This window comes from Syngnathus leptorhynchus, chromosome 8 (assembly GCF_054491065.1).
Source record: "Syngnathus leptorhynchus isolate UIUO chromosome 8, UIUO_Slep, whole genome shotgun sequence".
Taxonomy (NCBI): Eukaryota; Metazoa; Chordata; class Actinopteri; order Syngnathiformes; family Syngnathidae; genus Syngnathus; species Syngnathus leptorhynchus.
This window is the reverse complement of record NC_141202.1, coordinates 8831335-8854460: the sequence shown is the minus strand read 5'-3', so window position 1 is coordinate 8854460 and position 23126 is coordinate 8831335. Positions and strand designations below refer to the sequence as shown.

The following is a 23126-nucleotide window of genomic DNA, read 5'->3' as shown; positions in this document are numbered from 1 at the left end:
TAGCGTAACAGTGATCATTTTACACTTTCAAAAGACGGAAGACGTCCATGCGGAAAAGCGGGTTGAATGTTACAGTCGGATGTGCTGCGAATCTGCAGTGTAGTCTGGGACCTGTCATTCCATTCCATCGCCATTGTGATGATGATCTCATGGTTGATGATTCGCACACAGCGGGAGGAAGTACCGGGGGAATATGTAGAATATTTGCAGCCATTGTCTTCTTGCCAAGAGACATAAACGTTGTGAAATAATAAGTGTTAGGGCCCTACCTCTCCATCCTCTTTAGCAACCTGTTAGCAAACGTTAGCGTCCTTGCTAGCGCAGTTATTGACGTGATAGCTCATTTAATCCACCGAATTTGGTGCATTGTTGAATGACACTTCTCCTCCACTAAGATATGACGGTAAGCTATTTAATACAATGTTAATTCATTATTTCTGTTTACTGTCAAAACCAGTTCTAAGACATTTAGTTGTTAGCCCAAGCACCCACTGCTGTAAACAGAAACCTCTGTACATTAGGGATTGCAATATGTGAACAATATAGGTCAGGTTTTCTGTATATAGTTTCAAGAATTTTTATATATTTAGAAAAAAAACCCATGTGTGATGACAATGTGTTTAAAGTGAGTATCTGACGGAAACCTGCTTTTTAAAAATTCCATCAGATGGCTTCTGAAATATACAAATGGCACATTATGATCGCCGATTAAGTCCCGCCCGTTACAACAGTTTATTTATAAGAGGCGAATACTGAGATTTCTACCTATCTACAGCTGACGTTATAATGCCTATTTTTGTGATTCTATACATAGTAAATGATTAATGTTGTAAATTTCGAGTCTGTGGTATTTCACGTTCTCCAGCAGAGTACGCCCTTGGCTTATTTTTCCAATTAACTCACGTTAGCCAACTTGGACAACATCAGTAGAATGTTAGCCCTCAATTAAAAGTATTGCAATGACCCTAGTGGATCTTCGTTGTTTCAACTCCTTTGTTTCAACTGTGATCTTGTGAAGATTCCAGAACAAGGTGCTTGGTCACTTTCTCTTTCTTAGACCTACCTTCTGTCTAGTCATGTATACAGCATGGTCATGCTTGCCAGGCCTTAAAGTGTCATAGTCACCACACAGTAACTTCCAATAACAAATCTGTGTTTTTGTTGTCTCCTTGTGTGCTTTTGGACCAGGTGTGATACACACACATGTATGCCTGGTGTTCAACTTTAGCACAATAGCCACCCAGGAAAATGAATGCAGAGGAAGTGGAGCTGCTAAGTGACTCCAAGTACAGGAACTATGTGGCAGCGGTGGATAAAGCCCTTAAAAACTTTGAGTACTCAAGTGAATGGGCAGACCTCATATCTGCTCTGGGCAAACTCAACAAGGTAACGATCCAAGTTGATCATTTTTAATGCACTTAAGCGCACAAGTAGAGAATTCAAAACAAAAATATTCGCTAGAATAGATTAATCAAGAATATGCATGAGAATCACTCTTGCATAGCAAAGGTTGCTACCTTCTAAACATTCTCAGCGCATATTCATAAAAGGGAAACTGGGATCAATGAGAGAGTTGTGTTTTATTGTCCTCTCAGGTATTGCAGAACAATGCAAAATATCAAGTGGTTCCCAAGAAGCTGACAATAGGCAAGCGGTTGGCCCAATGTCTCCATCCAGCCCTACCCAGCGGAGTCCACCGTAAGGCCTTGGAGACCTATGAGATCATCTTTAAAATTATTGGACCCAAAAGGCTGGCCAAAGATCTCTTTCTTTACAGGTAATTTTTTTTTTGCTTTTGCATGTGTATGGGACGTTACAGTGGAGACACAACTGAAAATAACTCATTTCACATCATCTTTTACAATGCAGCTCGGGGCTATTCCCTTTACTCACCAATGCTGCCATGTCTGTAAAGCCTGTGTTGCTGGGCCTCTATGAGACGTACTACCTGCCTCTGGGCAAGACGCTGAAGCCGGGTCTACAGGGACTCCTGACTGGAGTACTGCCTGGCCTTGAGGAAGGATCAGAGTTTTATGATAGGTGAGAATGGTTGAAATTAGGGCTAAAGGACTTTTTTTTGGGGGGGGGGAATTCAGATTGCCATTTTTTTCCAATTAAAATTGCCTCTGCGATTTAACATGCGATTATTTATGATTGTAATTTTATTTTAATGAAATTCCACTCACATGAGGTCACAGGTCATTAATTGTGCTATGCCCAGATTGCACCTCATCAAACCTGTAAAATGTCCAGCTTTGACTTTTGGTTAGGTGTATTATATTACCAATATATTATAACCAAGCACTGGATCTTTGCTACAGAACCAACACCCTTTTGGAGAAGGTGGCAGCAGCAGTGGAGCAGTCGGCTTTCTACAGTGCCTTATGGGGCAGTATCCTTACCAGTCCCGCTGTGCGTCTCCCGGGGGTCTCCTTTGTTCTACTGCACCTGAACCGCAAGCTCTCCATGGAGGACCAGCTTTACGTCATGGGCAGTGACATTGAACTCATGGTAGGGGCTGGGTTCGTGAGAGCCGTCTTTAATAAAGAATGCGTTCGATCCCATGCATTTTTTTAATTTTCAAATACTATAAATCTATTGTTTGGCTGCTAATAGTACTATGCTACATAACCTCAAACAAGTGAAATGAATAACATTGATCAACATTTGTAGAAATCAATAATTCAATAATTGGTCAAATCATCCCCATGTCTGTATTTTCTGATCAGGTGGAGGCTGTCAGCACATCAGTCCAGGACTCAAGTGTGCTGGTGCAGAGAAGCACTTTAGATTTGATCCTTTTTTGCTTCCCATTCCACATGAGCCAGGTGAGAACAGCTGTTGATGCCATCTGAAGGAAACCTCCAGGCATACACTGTATTTTACAATTAGATCTGAACATCAACTTCAGTGCAGTGCAATTTTTTGATAGCAGTGTTTTAATTTGGGATATTTCAAAACACTTAGGGAGTTCTCGGTTGCGGTGTATGTGTGTGTAAATGTTTTGTTCTGCTGTACTCAGGCTACTCGCCCAGACATGATACGGATCCTGTCAGCTGCTTTGCATGTGGTTTTGAGAAGAGACATGTCCTTGAACCGCCGACTCTACGCATGGCTACTTGGTGCGAAACATACACACACATCTGAGCCCGTAGTATATCAGGTTCACACTCGTTCTAAAATGTTAAAGATAGACCCTTCTATGCTTAATTTCAACTTGGGTACTGGAGGAACACATTATTTACCTTTTCAGAACGTTAACATGACCCACAATTTCTTTTACACAAAACAACGCTGAGTCAGACCACGAGGCAATTTGACGGATTATAGGAGTGCCGATTTCTAACATCCACAAACTTCTTTTCAATTCTGAGAAACATAAATGTTGTTCAGTCTGTAACATTACTTTGTTTTCTTTTGTTTGCAACTGAACTCGGATACACATGCTGGTAAGTGTCATCGCAATGGATGTATCAAGTTTTTTTTAAGTTTTCTTGAAAGCACCTTCTACAGGATTTCAACTTCTCTTCATCTGAAATGACAAATAAACATATTAACATAGTTTGGTTTTACACCCCTATGAACTCTGATCTTAATTGAGGTGAGGAAGGCCAGCGGTTCTTCAGATGTTTTACTCGGGTTCGCTGTGACGGCCTTAATTTTGTAGACTTGTAACCTCTGGGAAGTTTCATCACTACTCCATGTTTACTCCTTTTGTGGATAATGGTTCTCATCGTGGTTCACTGGAGTCCTAAACTCTTAGAAATGGCTTTGTAATGCTTTCCTGACTGCTGGATGTCAAAGACTTTATTTCTAATCTAATCTTGACTTTCTTTGAATACTGGCATGGTGTTGCAACTTTTTCAGATTCGTTGGCTGGCTTTATTTTGTCCAACAAGTTCTCGTTAGATTTCTTGATCTAGCAGGTCTGGAATTAATCAGGCTTGGGTGGATCAATGAAAATGAACTCAGTTCTCCGGAAAATGTGATTAGCCATAGTAAGGGCAAGTTTTTTTTTTTTCCCCACATAGGATCCGTTGTGTTTGAATATTCCTCCCCTTAAAGAATACATTCACCAAATATTTTACAATTTTGATTGTTGTGATTTATATTCTGTAGGTTTTGACAACAATGGGCTGAAAACAGGACCCCGAGCCACTCGACAGAGCAAACCAGAAGAGCATGCGAGCCACTATTTCAACACCTTCTCAAAAGACATGCTTGTCCAGGTAGGAATTTTGTTTTTGAACACAATAGACCAAAACAAGTCACGTCGCAGAGAATTTGACCATGTTTAATAGTTTTATGTGTGATATAGGGTATGGTCATTTTTGCCCAATACAATCATCTCTTTTTTGATTTATCTTCCAGCATTCCAAGTCCTCTTGTCTTCTTTTTTGCACCTTTTCCGGCAGCCAATTCTTTGATGTCCCCTAACTGTCTTTTAACTCAGTCCCGCCATGTGCTCTCCTGTGTCACTCCAGGGGTTAGAACACACAGCACAGAGAAACCAGAAGGCAAATTTATTTTTTTTAGAAAGTATTTTTGTTTTTGTCATTTGCTCCTATGCCATCTGTTCCAATGTAGTTATTGCAACTCCCTCCATTGGGAGAGGGTTGGCACTACAGGGACTTTGCAGGCTTCAGTTCATTATGTGGCAGACGGAGCGTGAACACATGAAAAAAATGAGAGAAGGGGCTGGAAGATGCTAATAGTAGAATTTGCTTTGCCAAATTTGAAAACAAAGGTATCAAGTAGTATTTCTCAGTTTGTCAAATATATTTCTTCTCTGTTTAATTGTGTGTTTTTAGGCAATGGTGGGGATATTGCAAGGCAAAGTGCGAGGCGGAGAAGAGGAAAGCATTCTCATGCATGACCTCAAGCCATTTCGCATTCTTATCAGTCTGCTTGACAAACCAGAGCTTGGTAATATGTCGAATATTATGAAAAGTTAGCGTTATAAATTCCTATGCCGCTCTCCAGTGTCCAACTCGTGTCTTGTGTGCCTCTCTCTTCAGGTCCAGCTATCTTAGAGGATGTTCTTATTGAAGTGTTTCGTACTCTGCACACAAAGTGTAAAACTGAGTTGGGCCTCCAAAACCAGAGCTCCTTCAGCAAAGACCACACACACCTTAGCAGGTTAGTCCAATCAACCACCTTCTCTTTTAGCATGTGTTCACATATTTTGAATTCATGGTATAATTCAAATGTCGACCTTTGGATTGCTTTTTAGCAAACTTCGAGAGAACAAGAAGACAGCAGAGCTGATTAAAACAGCCAATCTCCTGTTCAACTCTTTCGAGCCATTCTACATGTGGGACTATATTGCTCGCTGGTTTGAGGAGTGCTGCAGGTTTCTATTTGGAAATAAGTTTTTCATATACATCATTTTATTTCTTGGGTTAGGGTACAACTGGTATCGAATAGTTGATTTGCTCGTTCTTTTATCCATGACTAATGCCAATTGTCATTCATTTATCGTTCTCACTTTAGAGGAAGGCAGTGCAGTTATTTCTTTTTATTCAGGAGATTCATTTTTTAAATCTAATCAAACATGAAATGGGCCTTTTGCAGCAATCCATTCAATAGATCATTTTGAAACATTTGGGCTATATTAATGGGTCTTTGAAAAAGAAAAGCCAAAGTGTAAGTTAATAATAATGTGGGAAAGTTTGTGCAAAAAAGTGATAACATTTATGTATTTTTTTGCACAATGGGTAAATTTGCATCAAAATTGCAAATTTGCCAATCCTTATAAAGAACATCAAGATGTTTCACTTTGCATTCAGCTCGTTTCTTCACCAACCAACAGATACACCGTATGGCTTCTTTTGTAGGACGACACTGAATGTTCAAACGAGTATTCCAAAGCATGCCGGGAGTTTAGATACCCAAGAGCTCTCCTTAATGGAGTTTTGTCAACTAGTTGATTTCCTGCTGGACATCGTTTCCTTGGTAAGTTTGTGTGTTTTCTTTTCTTTTTTGTTGTTGTCTTTCCTACACCATCATCCATCCTTCTCTTGTCTTCACTTTAGTTTTGATGTAGGTATTTGCCTCTATGTACAGTTATAGTACGTTAAAAAAAATCCTTCTTTCATTCATTTCAGTCCTGAATTTAATTTGTCTCATTTGAATCTTGATTTTAGTTCAATTTACCAGTAGTGTAGAATTGTTTCTGTATTGTTAATTCAAGTTTTATTTATCGTAGAGTTTTCATTTCTCTTTTTCTTTTCATATTATTCTGTGTCTTTCTGGTCCTGCTTCTTTCCAAGCATTGACATTCCCTTCTTTCCTGGCTCTGCTTGGGCTCTTATATATTTCTCGCCATCCTCTCCCGCCCCCGATTTAGATCATTCACGTCCTTTACTGTTTTTTGCTCAGTTCCCTACCCTGAACAGACATTTCCTGGTCCTGGGATGTTTCTGCTATTTTTAACGTCTGTGCCTCCACTCTTGTTTCTTAGGTGTGCAACGCCCCACACAAGCACAAACATACTTGTGTGTCTATTTCCCTACCCTAAAATATATAGCAGATTTGTAAACTGTTGTACGGCTTAGAAATCTGCTTGTCTGTACTGTATTTCCAATTCAGTTTGGAAATTCTTGTTTATTACCCTGTTTCAAGAGTGTCTGGGTGTGTGTCTGTGTGTGTTTTGGACACTGGCTAGAGAGGAATGTGATTAGTGTGCTGTGGCCTGTGCTCCGCTTGCTCCTGTCTGTTCAAACTATTTGCTCTTTCTCCCTGAAGCCTACTAGAAGCATGAGGGTAATCTGCCAGGTAAAGTACTGCTCTTTCCTGCTTTTTCACCTCATCCTGCTTCACTGAGGCTATGATAGCATTCCTGCAACATCCCACCAACTTTCATTTGGCCTCGAGTTCTACCAAGCTTTGCGTGATCATTTCTTAATAATGAATTGACCACTGTGCTCTTAACTTCGAAATTCATTCGGGAAAGAAGCACAGAAAATAATCTCGTCCAATAAAATCTCATCCGTAATGTTTGGTGAGGATGTTGTGGCAATGAAATCTTCGCCCAGTGTGTCTGGGCTTTCTTAATTGCATGTAATTTTATGACATTGTCTTGCTCACATATTTTTAAAGAAATATGAATACCGACTATGTTTATGTATATTCCAATATTTATTTCATGGTTCATTTGTCCCTTTTTTCAAATTTAGTAAAATCTTCCTTGTTAAACGTCATATATATTGCATTAATATGCAGCACTGTATACTGTCGTACTGTAAAATTTAACCTCTACACAAATGGCATTCGGTAAGAAATAAAAAAGCAAATGCATATTGCAAGTTAGGAACTTGGGAAAAAAAACTATAGAAGTTACAACAAAATTACTTAACTTTAACTAAAAATTATAAACACAAGTGGCCAGTGGTCATGACAATCCATAACTGGAAAAATTATATGTACTGTATATGTCCTTAAATTGTTTTAACTCACCATCATGACTAACAACACTCATGATCCCGGTGCAAAAGTTTGGTGGTGGTCAGAGGGAGCCGTAGCTCTTACGTAGTTTATCACCACCAGAGTGTGAATGTCTGAGTGCATAAATAATGCATCCAATGCATCTTTGAGTGTCCTGAAAAGAACTTTCTAATCTGATGTATTATTATTTTCATTGATATTATTATTTTTATTAATATTATAGTCTCTCTGATTAAATAATGAGAAGGGACAAGGCTGCTGTTGTACATTTTGAACAGAGACATGGTGTGAATGTAATATAGACAACTTTTTACATCTATTGTCACCTATTGTAGGAGACGTACATCGAGATCCAGACGGAGCATCTTCCTCAGCTATTGCTGCGCATGGTGGCTGCACTAACCTGTCACCTGCAGACCTTGGGGCTTGGAGAGCTCACTCACTGCCTGCGTCTCTGCTCCAAGATCCTGAGCAAAGTACAACCACCATTAGTGTCTCCTTTGGCTCTGCCCCCAGGCCCCCAGGTGCAGGGCCTTTCCAGCTCCTGTGGAAATTCTTCAGACTCCGCGAAAGATAAAAAAAACGATACAACAGTGAGTATAGTAAAAGTAGTGACATATTCCACACTTTTTACATGTCTTAAATTTTGTAGAAAACCTTCAATTACCTTTCAGAATCATCAATGTTTTACTATTATAAAATACAATAAATAATGGTCTATTGATAAAAAATATTGTATATATAAGAATCCAACCACAGGTGAGTTTAATCATAAAAAAATAAAATAAAAAAAATATTCCTTACTGACTTATTATTGAGCACTGTAGTCATGGCAGTACCGTATACTGTGTTCACTTCAACTTTAAGTTGATATACCTAGGTATTAAACAAATAGTAGTTGTAAGTGGAAATAAACTACCACTTACAGCTATAACAGCTTCAAGTTTTCTGGGAGGACTTTTACATTATTTTTTCAAAGGGAGGACCATTTTTTTGTATTTTTGGGCAAGGTAAAGCAACAGAAAACAGCCGTAAAACGTCATGGGGAATTAAGGGGTTTAGTCCAACTCTTCAATTATTTGATGTCTGAAGGCTTTTGAATTTTATTGATGTTTATATTATCCTTGTCCTAACATGCAAGTTTGTGCTGTTTCACATATAAGCAATGTCCCATGACCACGTTTTGTTCCTGATAATTGTAGTTACTTATCTTGACCCATTTTGCCTAAATTACACTGCCTTCCCTCCATCCTAAACAAAGAAAGAGAGAAATGTAGTCAGTTCAGATTAGGTCAAGCAGCTCATTTCCAGTTTTGATGATCTGCTTTTGACGAGGTAGTCCTCTGTTCAGATTAGGTCAAGCAGCTCATTTCCAGCTTTGATGATCTGCTTTTGACGAGGTAGTCCCAGCAATGGCCCAGCCATCTCGTGGTCCCTTGAGACTACTCGTTCGCTGTCCCGGTTCTCCTGGTCTCAATAACTGAATTCTGCTTTGTTAAATGAGTGCAAGCTCACTGTGGCATTCAGTCAATCTGTCCCATGTTCAGACATGGATCAGCCTACACGGACTGAGCTGTGCCCGTAAGGAGCAAAGAAAAAGATGGTAGTTAACCAACAGCTGAGCCCAGCTCGCCTGTACTCTCTTTGGAAGTACAGAAGAATGAAATAGCTTGTAGCTATCTCCAACAGAGTGGAAAACATGCCACATACATCCAACAAACACTTTTAACAGACCTCTGCCCCCACCCTGAGGAGCATATGGATGATGTGTGCTACCCTACATGCCACCTGAGTCCAGGCCCCAAAATGTGCCTGCTGCCTGGATCAAGGTGAATCCCAGGATATTTAGCTGCGCCCAGTGACTGAAAAGAAAAAAATTCATTCAACTTGTTGCACTGTTTGCTGTGTACATGTCAAGATCCTTTTTTCAGAACAACAGCTGTGGACAGATGTCAAAAGTTGTAGCACTTGTTCTTTGTTCATTTGTTTCACTGCTGATAAGTTAATGCGGATCTCTGTCCTATGAACAACGATGTAAAATTGTCAGAGATGGAAGGAATTATTCAAGTGTTCTTTTCTCTCCTTTTCGTCTTCCCGCAGGCCATTCCTGTGATTGTCGATCCACATGGAAGTGGGGAGGTGTTCAAAGGTGTAGAAAATCATCCCATCTCATCTGAAACTTCCTTCACAGACTTTATCCAGTACCATGAGGGTGGCCCTGATACACATCCTCACATGCACCCAACACATAAAACGTGCATTCGTTCCTCGGGCCCATCACAACCTAAACCTGTGGACAAACCAGTCATGCAGTGTTGTTTGGAACATTTCCAGCAATTTATATCCCGGCTTATTACCTTATATATATCTTCTGAAGAAGTGAACAAAGACGAGAAGGACAGAGGCCTGGCGGTACAGTCAACAAATCTTGTTTTGGAGAGTACCCCACATTGTGGGCATGTAGATCTTACGAAGTCAAGCTTGGACAATGTGATGGTGCAAAAAGAGTGCATTGCTGCTTTTACTGCAGCCTGCCAGCTGTTCTTGGAGTGTTCCAGTTTTCCAGTGTACATTGCAGAGGGAAACGTGAAGGCCTCACCCACACAAGAACGAGAATGTGGTAAGTATCCTAAAAAGTCTTTGTAATCAAAAGGTGTTTCATTAAAACATCGCTAGTGTTCTCAGGCTTGCTTTGTAAAAGTACATGAACGTTCACACTTGATATTCGTTCTTGTCTAAGGTTTTTAAACGTCATACCCCTTTAGAGATAGTATAGTTATTATCGGTAATGTAGCATTATGTGAGACTTTTTTTCCATTTAAGGTCACCATCACCTATACAACAAATGTGGAAATGATTACTTTGAACACACTAAAGCTATTTGTTAAACAGAATATCTGTAATTCACAGTTCATGTGGTGTGATTAGTAGCTTTAGCTAAAGGAACCTGTTTCTGAAGGACATTAAAACTTGTGAAAGCAAAGCAATAAATATGTATTCAAGTGTTTTTCTGCCCCTATTAATACAGACAGTGAACAGGGATGTTTGCCAGTGTGGCTGCAGGCACTGATGGATGCCACCTGCTTGGCTAGCAACTTCAGTCTGCAAGGTGTGGCCATTTCTCTGCTAATGGACCTTGTGGGACTCACCCAGTCTGTGGCCATGGTAACAGCCGAGAGTGCGGCATCCAGTGGCAACTCTGAGTCTGCCCAGCCGATGAGTCCCAGCCAAGGGCGAGTGGCTGTTGTCATCAGGCCCCCACTCACTCAGGGAATTCTTATGTACATCGCGAACAAGACCGACTTCTTTAAGGTAGTAATCATATGGAACAACCATTTGCCTTTCCCTCTATTTTTCCCTTAACCATTTGATCTCCTTGTGCATAGAATGTGGCTCTTATCCTGTGGGATCAGTTGAGTGAAGGAACACCTCAGCACCATCAACGAAGTGTGGAGCTCTTCTATCAGCTCCACAACCTTGTACCTTCTTCCAGCATCTGTGAGGATGTGATCAGCCAGCAGCTCATGCACCGTGACAAGGTCAGTCCCGGGGAAATCCAGTCAGTGTCAGTAAACACAAACAAATCCTTACTCTTCTATATTTCCTTACAGAGAATTCGCCTCGAAGCCCATGTAAAGTTTTCCGTGCTGTGGCATTTGACACGAGATTTAAACATGACCAAATCTTCTCCTTTTAATCGCACATTTGACAGGTTGGTTCAAATGCATTTGCCTTTGCAGTGCGCTTGGTATTCCTCTAAAGTTATTTTTTTTTCATCGTTTATTTTACCCGACAGATCTCTTTTTATCATGCTAGACAGCCTGAGTTATTGGGATCCTTGTACAAGTTCAGTTGGCCGGGCATGGCTTAATCAGGTCCTTCAGCGACATGACATTGCTCGGGTACTAGAACCACTCCTTCTTCTTCTACTGCATCCAAAGACCCATAGAGTTTCCATTCAAAAAGTACAAGCCCAGCGCCACTGGGCCCATGTCTTTCCTGGCCTGCCTGAACATGAACCATCGGAACCTGTAGACACCAGAGACTCAGGCTTCTCTGAAAGTGAGTTGCCTTCTTTTTATTTTGTAGGTGTTGTATATTGGATATGAAATATCAGTAGGTGTGACTCAATATAAGTCATTTCTTGCTTCTCCATTGCCTCGTTACAGTAACATTTTACCTTGTTTTTTTATTCCCGTCATTAGACTTCAGCCGTATGCAAGTGGACAGGATGGCACAGAGAGATTTCCCAGGTCTTGAAGTCGGTGACATGGAGCCATTTTGTCTTACTGTTAACCCTCTGAGTGACAGTTTATCCATACTGAGTCTGAGCAGTGAGAATTTACAACTAACTGCTGGATTTCAGCCTGCTGATCAGCAGGAGGAGCCCCATTCCTCTGAATCGACTGGTTGTCATTCCTCTCCGGTGGAAAATCAAAGTTTTGATGAGCCGGAGGTTGTAAACAGCATATCCAATAGTTCAGACCAACAGCCTGCTTCCTCGGATTCTTTGTCTGAAGACTCATTAGAGGAGACTGTTTTCTCTGTTGTAAACGATCTGATAGAAAATGTTCTGAGTTTAGTAGCTGAGGAATCTCATGATATGCCGATTCAGTCTGAAGACTGGCCTCAGTCAGACTCTGAGAGTACTTCCTCAGATATATCCACTGGAGCCCATCTGGACTCTGGACCTACTCAAAGCTGCAACCACCAGACGCTGCCAGAGATGCTGGCTGAAGGAACACTGGAATTCCTCGGCGTCCCTTCAACTGATGTAGCTACAGAAGAGCAGCTGCACAGAGAGGGCATCATTCGTCACAGTTCCTCACCTTCCATTGTCACATTACCTGACAACGCAGACCCAGCCATTTCAGACCACAATCTGCAGGTGGACAACTCTCAAGCACGCAAACGTAGCCATAGCAGCACGCAGCTCAGCCTTAAAGGCAAAATCATGGAGAAGCTGGCTGACAAATCCACGGGGGCTAAGCCTAAGACAAAAAAGTCCAAAAGGAAAGAGGAGGAGAGGCAGAGAAAAGCAGCAAGCCAAGCTGATAAAACACAAACACCCAGTATATTCTTTGGGGATAGCCTAGATCTGGAGAACTGGTATAGCTGTGGGGAAGGGGAAGTATCAGAAATTGAAAGTGACACAGGCTCACCCAGTGGCTGTTCAGGTGGGAACGTCGGAGGTGTTAGTGTCGCAGGACGTAGATTGTCTTCCGACCCTTCTCGCTTCAATATCCATCCTCTCTACCAGCATGTTCTTCTATATCTCCAGTTATATGACTCCTCCAGGGCCCTACATGCACTTTCTGCAGTTGCAGCCATGCTAAGGTCTGCTCCCTCAGGATTTGTAAGTGCTATTTCCACTACCAGCATCAATAACACTTACACCCCCCAGCTATCTTTGCTCCAAAACCTGCTGGCTCGTCACAGGGTCTCTGTCATGGGCAAAGACTTCTACTGCCCCATCCCACAAGACTCCCACTCCCACTCATTCCGCAGTGCCATGTATCTGGAAATCATCATATCACTTTGTCTATACTTCCTAAGGAGCTTCTATTCGGCCCACGTGACAGCAGGCCCTCAGGACTTGGCGGGGAACCGGGCCATGCAGCTGACCAGTATAGAGGTCTTAACTCTTCTTTTCAGTGAGCTGACTAAAGTCACAGGTGGCTCGGCAAAGGGATTTGCTAGTTTCATCTACGATGTCTTGTCTAAATGTAAAGTTCAGAAGGTGGTTCTCCATTGCCTGCTCTCCTCCATATTCAGTGCTCAGAAATGGCATGACCAACGGGCGGCTGGTGTAAACATGTCCACAGTGGAGGAAGGTCTGTCAGAGGATAGTATTATCAACTTGTCAGAGGACCAGATGGACAGTTGTAGTGCAGTCCAGTCTCAATTACTGAGACTACTCCAGAGCCTAGTTGTACTTGAGCACAAGGTTCTTGTACCAATCGAAGAAGGTGGAGAACCTGCGGCGGGAGCTGCGGGAGCTGTAGCAGCAGGCAACAGCACAGGAACTGGGTTTGAGATGTTAGGTGGAGATGTGGAGCATGTGAACCCTCAGCAGCCAATGACATCACTACAGTATCTTCACGGACAGCCAATCACAGCACAGGGCATGTTTTTGTGCGCTGTGATAAGGGCACTGCATCAACACCATGCATGTAAAATGCACCCTCAGTGGATTGGACTCATCACAGCCACACTACCATACATGCGGAGGATTCTAAGAAGGGTGGTTGCATCAGTCACTCTACAGCTTTGCAGAAACTTGGACAATCTTCTTCACCAGTACCGATATGAGACTGGGATTACTGACTCCAGGTATTAAGAATTATAGCATGGAGAATGCTGCTAATATTGCAAATGTATGCATTTTTTAAATTGCAAAGCACTTTGCTCCAAAGAAAAGACATAAAACATGTGAAAATAATTTATATTGTATCAAATTTAAGAAACATTACAATTATTACATGATACACTATAGATTGAAGAAAAACATTTATGCTTTCACAGACTACAAACTGCATTTTCACATGCAAGTCGATTTTTTTAACACTAGATGGCGCTGTAGGCCAATAAATGAAACTACAGTACAACTTTAATTTGGGAGAATATACAATTTGCTTCACATATCAGCTAAAATAATGGTACAACCACACAGACAGTGAAAACAGTAAATTAGAACAATTTAATATTCAGTTGTATTAATATGCATGTAAAGTAGACTTGGTAAATCCATGTTTTGGAACTATTTTGGGTTTCTTATATGCTATATAAACTTTCTTTTTGTAGACCCCAATGGATGGCACTCTGCATTCCTCCTGACCTGTTACTGACAGTACTGGAGGGGATCACTGCAATCATCCACTACTGCCTGCTTGATCCCACTACTCAGTATCACCAGGTGATCACATAATTCATGTACACAATGACCTTTTTTTTGTGCCAAATAAGTGCTGGATACAGTATTATTGTCTTACTGGTTACACGGTATGATTAATATCAGTATATGGTTGACAATTAGCATTTTGTGCTTAGTATTTGCATTGTATTTACATTGCTGACACTCTCTCCTGTTGATGACCTGTCAGTTACACGTGAGTGTTGACCAGAAGTACCTGGCTGAGGCTCGCTCAGGCATCCTGTCCATTCTCCACACCATCATGTCTTCTGTCACGCTATTCTGGAGTGTCCTCCATCATGCTGACAGCTCTGAGAAACCAGCTGCTGCTTCTGCTGCTTCCACTTCCAACATCAATTTGGGCTCTACTAAGGTATTCTAACCTAATGGCAGATAACGTGGGACAATGTTTACAGTATTCCAGCAATATAGTAAGTTTAGAGGTGTCACTCAAGTGTATTCAAATTGTAGTCACTACAATTCAAAGGATTTTACATGTTGTGCAATACAGCAATCATAGATTTTAAGTGAAGTAGTTGAAGGTGTGTATGATCCAAAACGCTAATGGGTTCCTAGATTAGGACATAACAGCATACATTTCTTACTTGTTTCTCATCTACAGAAAATTCGCCAGCAAGTCCTTGAGCTGCTCGGCCCCATTTCCATGAACCACGGTGCTCACTTTATGGCAGCCATTGCCTATGTTTGGAATGAGAGGAAACAGCTCAAGGCACCCGTCAGAAATAAAGTGGGTCTCCTTACACCGCGCCACAAACAATGATCTATTGCATTGTACTTGAGTAGCATTTTTAGAATACTAGTTCAACATGTATTTTAAGTTTTAAAGGCCTTTATAACTGTTTTGAGAAAAATGAATAACGTGCAACTTTTAACAAAATGGGTGGTTAGTCCAGAGTTTTGCAGTATGCATTTACGCCACTAAAAGATAACTATAAAATGCTCAAAATGTCTCTGTACTTTGTCATAGTTATAAGAACTCTGCTTTGGTCCTGTATGACTTTCAGGTGATTCCTGTAGCTAGTGATGAACAGTTACTGCTGGTTGAGCTGGTTCGCTCAGTGAGTGCCATGCGGACTGAAACTGTCATGCACACAGTCAGAGAGGTTCTCAAGCAGCCACCAGCTATTGCAAAGGATAAGGTTGGTCTTTTTTACATTTTCCTGCCATTACCAAGTAGACATCTGGACTTACACAAAGATCCAGTTGCTATATATTTTTTTCTACTCCACCCATATATATATATATATATACTATAATATACTTTGAGGCAGTTAGTTAATTCAGAGCAAATGTATTGTGTTATTTTTCTCAACAATGATTTTACCCACTTTATACATGGTCACTCATTTTATTGCTTGGAACATTTTAGAAACACATTTCTTTGGAGGTCTGCATGCTGCAGTTCTTCTATGCATATGTCCAGAGGTGAGTTTGTTACATATGAACATCAGTATACCGTACAGTGTATTTATAAAATACTTTACATCGGTTGCAAAGCTGATGATTTGCTCACCCTAATAGCATGTTTTCTTAATGTCATAGAATCACTGTATCCACGTTAGTTGATAGCTGGCCTTCTCTGCTGGCTCTGTTGAAAGACTCCGTGCAGTTAGGCTTGCCTGCCCCAGGACAGTTTCTAATACTTGGGTATGTCTTTTCATGTTTTTCTGAACAAATCAAGATATTGAGATTACTCTGTTTCACTCTGACATTTTACATGGTCTTTATATTGGTTTCTGTTCTTCAGTGTACTGAATGAATTCATTTTGAAGAACCCTAATCTGGAAAGTAAGAAGGACCAACGAGAGCTCCAGGTTAAAACTTTGGTTGCCTACATTTTCCATTGTCTTTTAATTTAATTCTAACACATTTTCATGTGCTATGTTTGTTTGCTTGTTTATGATTTTGATGGTGTTCAGGATGTGACACATAAAGTGGTGGAGGCCATTGGGACAATTGCAGGCTCCTCTCTAGAGCAGACAACATGGCTGAGGAGAAACCTGGAAGTGAAGGCCTCTCCTCAGATAGTTGTGGATGGAACTAACCTTGAAGCAGATGTTGAAGGTTTTTTTTCTTATTCTTATGAAGGACACTCATTCGGTCCTATAATGTACAATCCAGCTAAAGTAAATTTAAGATCATCTGAAAAAACGACCCAGAAGATTATACAAAAATACAGATTTGCTCATGTGAATCTTAGAATGTATTATAATCTTTTAATGGACATGTGCTCCTTAGCCCCTGACAAGATTTTACATGTGTGTGTGTTTTTTTGTTTTTTTTTAATAGATTTAATGCTTACAGTTATGGAGGCCTCTAGCTTCACCCCATCCGTTTACAGCGTTCATGCCCTCACGCTGCTGGCTGAGGTAAAACACTGCACTGCACCAATCCACCGGTCGATCTGACTCTCCATCTTGCACTCACTTGTGAACAGGATACTTGAACTCCTCCACTTGGGGCAGGATTTTATCACCAATCTTTGAGAAGTTTTTTATCAAATGCAGCAGAGCATCCTTAAAAATATATTTAAGATTGTTGCAAGCCCCTGTAACATTATCCATCACAACACGGTGCTTATACATACAAAAAATAGGAAGAAAAAAATACACCTTGGTTTACGAATGCCCAGGTTTTGGTTTATAAACTGTTATTTAAAATTAATAATTACATTGGGTAACGTTTTATTTTGGATTTCTGGACAGTTTTGGCATGGCGGCGAAAGGCTCAGAACGGTTGGCTTTTGCAATCAATAACTCTGTGGTTCTGGTCGCATAAAATGGCTACCAGTGCAACTCAGCCGCTGTGGGACGTGATTGTCTTTTAGACATTGCAGTATTCCACACTGCACATAAACACTACTGCACCCAAAAAGTGTAAGACACAGCAAATTGATGTGACAACCCATTGTTATTTTCGTGTATTAAATTGTGTTTTCATATATTTCTTTATTGCACAGAATTTAATTTTTAACCAAACAATAATCACAATAAGGCAAATTTCAAGTTGTTCTTTAACTGGAATGGATTAAATGCAATTGTGCTCAATTCAGTGGAACCAATTAACTTTTTTTTTTTTCAATGTTTCCATCTCAGAGCAATTTCGCCGAACAAATTATATTTGGAACCTCAAGTTCCATTATTTATTTAAACTGTGATTCAATTTAAATGTATTGCACATAAAGATTAAATTAAAAACAATATTAGCAGCTTAGGTGTCCTAAAACTTTCAGTCCTCTGGCCTATTTAAAGAAGAACAAGTAGTCACTTTGCTTTTTGGGGTCATGGTGTGAATCACAGACCAGAGAAACCAAAAGAGAGAGAGACATCTCAGGAGATTAGATTACCAGTATTTGCCACCGCTGCGAGACCTGATACTTACCTTGAAAGAAGGCTGGTATCGGTACTCGGACATCCCTAAAATAAATAATTGAAAAAAGCCAGACTGAAGTTTGCCAAACTGCATGGTGACAAGACACAAAGCTCCTGAGAGAATATTCGATGAATGGGCAAGACAAAAGTGAAACGTGCAAAAAAAAAACAACAACTTAAGAATTAGTGTGCTTGACTGGATTCTAGAACACCATCGTACCTGTCTACAGAAACCTTTTTAGTCCCGGGTGCATACTGCTCAGTAGAGGTTATTTACAACGTTAATAGAAAGTCCATCAATATCCTTACATAAGAAGACAGATCTCTTTGTTGGTTAAGCACCAAGCTTCTATTATCAGGTTTGCACTTACAGATATACAAACAAGAGTTCAATTTAGTTGGCCTAAACAACTGATATCCTCAAAGCTGATAAATGGCCTCCCACCCCATTTTTATTTCGGACTATTTATAAAGACACTGGCGAGGTGGGACACATCAATCATTATTAAAAGGTCTATAAATCTAATTTCTTTGGTGCTCTGAAGCGAGCCTGACAAATCACTCACCTCATCATTCAAGCTATACGAGAGAGTCAATGCAGCAGGTTGGGCTTTCTTGTCGCAGTGTTTTCCCACTTGTGTTTATACGAGTTCATTTATTCTCTGCACGTCAATGTGTCAATATCAATAATGCTGCAGTGCAATTTGTAATTCTGTTAGCTGCCACAGTAATGTTGATAGTCTAGGCGCAGATTTAAATCAGCTGAATATGGTAGATCAAATCATATTTAGAAAGATTGTCCCTCAGAGCAATGGTGTTCTCAGCATTTACACAGACTGTCTGGAATTCATTGGCAGGTGCTGGCTCACTTGTTGGACATGGTGTTCTACAGTGATGAGAAGGAGCGGGTTATACCACTGCTGGTCAATATCATGCACTATGTAGTTCCCTATTTACGCAACCACAGGTAAGTAAGTGTCTGTTTGTGGGTGATGCTAAGATATGGCTCAGAATTGTCTGCTGAGTGCTTTTGCCTTCAACTTTGAACCAATGTCATGGATTGTCTTCATCTCTTTGTCAGCGCTCACAATGCTCCCAGCTACCGGGCCTGCATTCAGCTGCTGAGCAGTCTAAGTGGGTACCAGTACACACGTCGGGCCTGGAAGAAGGAGGCCTTTGACCTCTTTATGGACCACACCTTCTTCCAGATGGACTCATCCTGTGTCAGCCAGTGAGTAAAAGAGTCGGTCAGTGTGGACCGGGATTTTTTTCTTTTAAATTCGGGTCTCTGCTTCAGATTGAAACAAACAAAAAAATGAAGGAATGAGTTTCAAGACAATTTACAGTGTTTATACATTATATTGTTGTAATTCTCATTCACTTAGTTTATTTTTTCTCACTTATTACAGGCGATATTGACTTCATGTTAATGGCTCTATAGTGTTGTTTTACCCGCACGCATGTTCAATATTTAAATAGCAAAGAAGAACCGAAGATAGTTATTAATCCATGATAAAGGGAGACACATATTTGTTTGTCACTGTGTCACTTATGTGTTTTTTTTTTCAGCTGGAGGGCGATCATTGATCATCTGATGACTCATGACAAGACCACATTCAGAGATCTTATGAGTATGCTTTATTTTCTAAATTCTAATGATCTTTATAGAACCTTCATCTGTTGGTGATATTTTTTGAGACCTGCATCTCTTACTGATAATTTGAGACTGTTTTTGCTCAACTGGCATTTAAAATCACATTAACAAATCCTGCATCAGTCTAAAACTATTTTATGTTCTGCAAAGCGCTTTGTTTAGAGATTTTTTTCACTAATTTCACATATGTCTGTCCCTGCGTTGTACCTCAGCTCGTGTGGCTGTAGCACAGAGCAGTTCCTTGAGTCTGTTCACAAACAGAGATGCTGAGCTGGAACAGAGGGCCATGTTGCTCAAGCGCCTGGCCTTCACAATCTACAGTAGTGAAGTGGACCAGTACCAAAAGTACCTCCCCGACATACAAGGTAATGACTATTTCTTGTTTCCGATTTTCACTTTTGTACTATTCTAAGCTGTATATTACATTCTGTGTTCTCTCAGAGCGCCTGGTGGAGAGCCTGCGTCTTCCTCAGGTACCCATCCTGCATGCTCAGGTGTTCCTTTTCTTCAGGGTGCTGTTGCTGCGTGTGTCACCTCAACACCTCACTTCATTATGGCCTACTATGATCACGGAACTGGTGAGCTGTCAATGCTGTGTCACGGCGTTGCATTTTTCAATCACCGGTACATTGATGTTCACCTTTGTCAATTGTCCATTTCATAACCTCTGCGTGTGTTCTTTTTAGGTTCAGGTGTTTTTGTTGATGGAGCAAGAGCTGATATCAGATGAGGACATATCAAGGTATACTTTTTGACACTTGTCGCTATCAAGATTGAATATTATGCTCGTACCTCAGCTATGAACTTAATTTGTTTTGAGACTCTGTTCATGAACCAAAGCAATCTTTTTAAAATTGTCGGTAATAGAGTTAATTTGTTCATCCCTAGAACCAAGTTGCTTTTGCCATTGGGCAGCAGACCTTAATCAAAGGAATATGTGTACCGAAATATTGTTTGTGAACTGATTTGTTTGTGAAGTAAGGTTCTACTGTAATGACATATCTCTGTTGACCCCGATGACTAATCCTGTCTCCCAAGGACATCTGGGCCATCTGTGGCCGGCTTGGAAACCACCTATTCCGGAGGCAATGGCTTCTCAACGTCCTACAACAGCCAACGCTGGCTCAACCTCTATCTGTCAGCTTGCAAGCTGCTGGACTTGGCCTTGGCCCTGCCGCCCGAAAGCCTGCCTCAGTTCCAAATGTCAGTACTTTGCGAGTTTACAGACTCTAAATGGGGAAAATCCCAACTGGCATTCACTATTGGGATTGGTCAGATGTCCTTTAAAATAGCAAATGGAAGAAGTGGATAATAATTCAATAAAAACAGAAATTATGAGCTGGTTCTTGGGGGTAAATACATATGACTGTTTGAAATGGAAGAATTTATTGACAGTATTACTGGTCACTTAAGGCACCAGTCAGCTTTAACAATTAGGTTTTTGTATGCTGCCATCTTTATTGATCCCAGGTATCGATGGGCCTTCATTCCTGAAGCCTCAGATGATTCTGGAATGGAGGTGAGACGGCAAGGGACTCACCAGCGGGAGTTTAAACCCTACGTAGTCCGACTCGCCAAGCTGCTCAGGAAACGAGCTAAGGTACAGCCTCCTCACAAATTTATTAAATGAGTGTGATGTAAAAGCCAAATCTCCATTTGAATGCATAAACAGTTGTTGTTTTTTTTACCAGCATAACTCAAAAACGATTTTGACATTTTTTCTGGAGCAACATGGCTTTGATTTTTTTTTTTAATCCCATTTTAAGTGTATTGATGAGAGGAAAAAACGAATTTGTTGATAAGCGTAAACATTCCGCCACTCTCTGTAAACAGATTGACCTTGCCAGAGTTCCACACTGAACTCCATGCCCTTGTTGATGTCTCCTCCACAGAAAAATGCAGATGATGACTGCTTCACGCGAACACTTTCCTGGGAGCCAGGCCACTTGATGCTAACTCTCTATGTAATCCGCAGCATGGAGCAGCTGCTTCCTTTCTTCAACCTGCTCAGCCAGGTGTTTAACAGCAAAGCCGGCAGCCGCTCAGGTCCCGCTTACGCTCACAACCGTGCAGCTGGCTCCTTCCCTTGTCCAAAGGAGGGCCACAAACTGGAGAGCCAGAAAGTGTTCTGGAGTCGAGCCAGACAAAACATTGAGGAAATGGTAGAAAAGGACTTTCTGGAAGGTCTAATCAAAACGTGAAAACACAGGAGATTTATACATTCTGATCAGCACTAGTGATAAACCTCGACTTGTATTACTGCAACAAGCTGATACAATTGTAGGAAAATACTTTGTAATTTTTTTGGTATTTATAATTATTTTACATTTCAAAAGCTCATTGATTTTAATTATTTGTACAGAGAGAAAGGCCTTGATGGCTGACTTTTAATAATTCAAGTTAGTCCTGTGGGACCAAGAAAAGATGCCGTGCCATTCCATATCGATGTGACTTAATAAAAATTTCTAACAAGAGCGGCACACTTCCGATGTTGCTGTCCTTTGAATTGACATTTACTGATGCTTGGCTGAGCTCTAGCCTTTTACTAGCAATGAAATGCTACTAAAATCAGCAGTAAGCAATTTTAAACACGATATGTAACAATTCTGGCAAAGCTTTTGTGAATTCCATCATAATGGCTTTGAAGAGCCAGCATCTGTTTGATAAGTGTTCTTGTTAATATGCTTTCTACTGGACACCTTGGATATAATTCAATCAATGACCTCAGTATTAATTACATGTACCCACCTCACATCTTTTTAATTTAATTGTATTATTTATTTGACAGGGACAGTGTATGTCAATCAACATTTCTGTAAATGTACCAGAATTAGCCAAAAGACACGTGACTCGGTCAGAGCTCCCCTGTCTTAGCCACGCCCACCACATTAAATCTAATACAAGAGTGAAGACAATCACAAAAATACAGAGTTACCTTGATTTCAATGACCGTATACAAGAAAAATGCAAACTTTAGAAACATTTCCCAATATCAGTTCTACACCAGTGACAACACTACTGACGTAAAAACTGCACATTAGTATCTATGCTTCACCATGCAAGCATGTAACTCGCTGATTATTCTTTGCTGTAAATGAAAACGCACAGATTTTATTTGATTATTTTCTAGATGCTTTAGTTTTACAGATGATGCGATCAATTAGATGTATGAAGTGAAACGGCCCTTAAAACAACGTAAAATGTAGGTGTGGTTTATTAACTCTCCTCAATACTTACCCATTACACAGTCTGTACAACCACAGTATAGAGTGTAGCATGGCATGATGATAATAATAATAATAATAATAAAAGTAGTGGTAGCAGCAATGCAGTAAAAATAATCACTCTTTACACTCAAGATGAATAAATAATACAGGATAAGAGCACTGATACAAACTATTGCCATTAACGCAGAGATGCTTTTCCCAGTTAGGGTGATGCAGAGATAAATATCTTTCTGTTTAAGAAAAAATAAAACAAACATGTCATGCAACTGACCCACTGTGGAAACCCCTGATAGGACAAGATGAAAGTCACCAAAACTAAATAGATTAAATAACATCAACAAAAAGCATTTTAAGATTTCATTGTTGAAGGGCGTGAGTGAAGCCATCAGCTTGACGCACCAGTGACCTGAAAGGTAAATTTCTATTTCTGATCAAATAAAATACATCTGCATCCTGAATCCAAATATCCAGTGGCTGCAAAACCACCAGCCACA

General features: G+C 40.5%; 1 protein-coding gene across 3 annotated transcripts; it reads left to right on the top strand.

Moving 5' to 3' along the window:
* Window positions 1-45: 45 nt before the first annotated feature.
* On the top strand, window positions 46-22262 carry dop1a (DOP1 leucine zipper like protein A). 3 transcript variants are annotated; one of them, XM_085918338.1, is made up of 38 exons: window positions 46-403; window positions 1189-1386; window positions 1596-1777; window positions 1870-2040; window positions 2322-2511; window positions 2730-2828; window positions 3023-3122; window positions 4147-4229; window positions 4812-4926; window positions 5019-5139; window positions 5234-5353; window positions 5838-5955; window positions 6748-6777; window positions 7782-8039; window positions 9547-10066; window positions 10475-10758; window positions 10833-10985; window positions 11058-11158; window positions 11243-11508; window positions 11652-13779; window positions 14251-14362; window positions 14550-14732; window positions 14982-15107; window positions 15385-15519; window positions 15750-15805; window positions 15923-16027; window positions 16128-16194; window positions 16300-16444; window positions 16670-16749; window positions 18609-18718; window positions 18833-18982; window positions 19321-19382; window positions 19618-19770; window positions 19847-19983; window positions 20092-20147; window positions 20444-20608; window positions 20876-21005; window positions 21298-22262. In XM_085918338.1, the coding sequence occupies exons 2-38, from the start codon at window positions 1249-1251 to the stop codon at window positions 21604-21606; spliced, it is 7458 nt and encodes a 2485-aa protein (XP_085774464.1). In that variant the 5' UTR covers window positions 46-403; window positions 1189-1248; the 3' UTR covers window positions 21607-22262. The 3 variants fall into 3 exon arrangements, with proteins under 3 accessions (XP_085774464.1, XP_085774462.1, XP_085774465.1); XM_085918336.1 differs by having other exon boundaries at window positions 4120-4229; XM_085918339.1 differs by lacking the exon at window positions 6748-6777 and having other exon boundaries at window positions 4120-4229.
* Window positions 22263-23126: the final 864 nt, after the last annotated feature.

Bases quoted from the DNA above. Each gene is read 5' to 3' on its own strand.
- dop1a (XM_085918336.1), top strand. From the start codon at position 1,249: ATGAATGCAGAGGAAGTGGAGCTGCTAAGTGACTCCAAGTACAGGAAC. The intron at 2,512-2,729 runs GTAGGGGCTGGG...TTTTCTGATCAG, and splicing joins GCAGTGACATTGAACTCATG to GTGGAGGCTGTCAGCACATC. The intron at 16,028-16,127 runs GTATGTCTTTTC...TCTGTTCTTCAG, and splicing joins GGACAGTTTCTAATACTTGG to TGTACTGAATGAATTCATTT.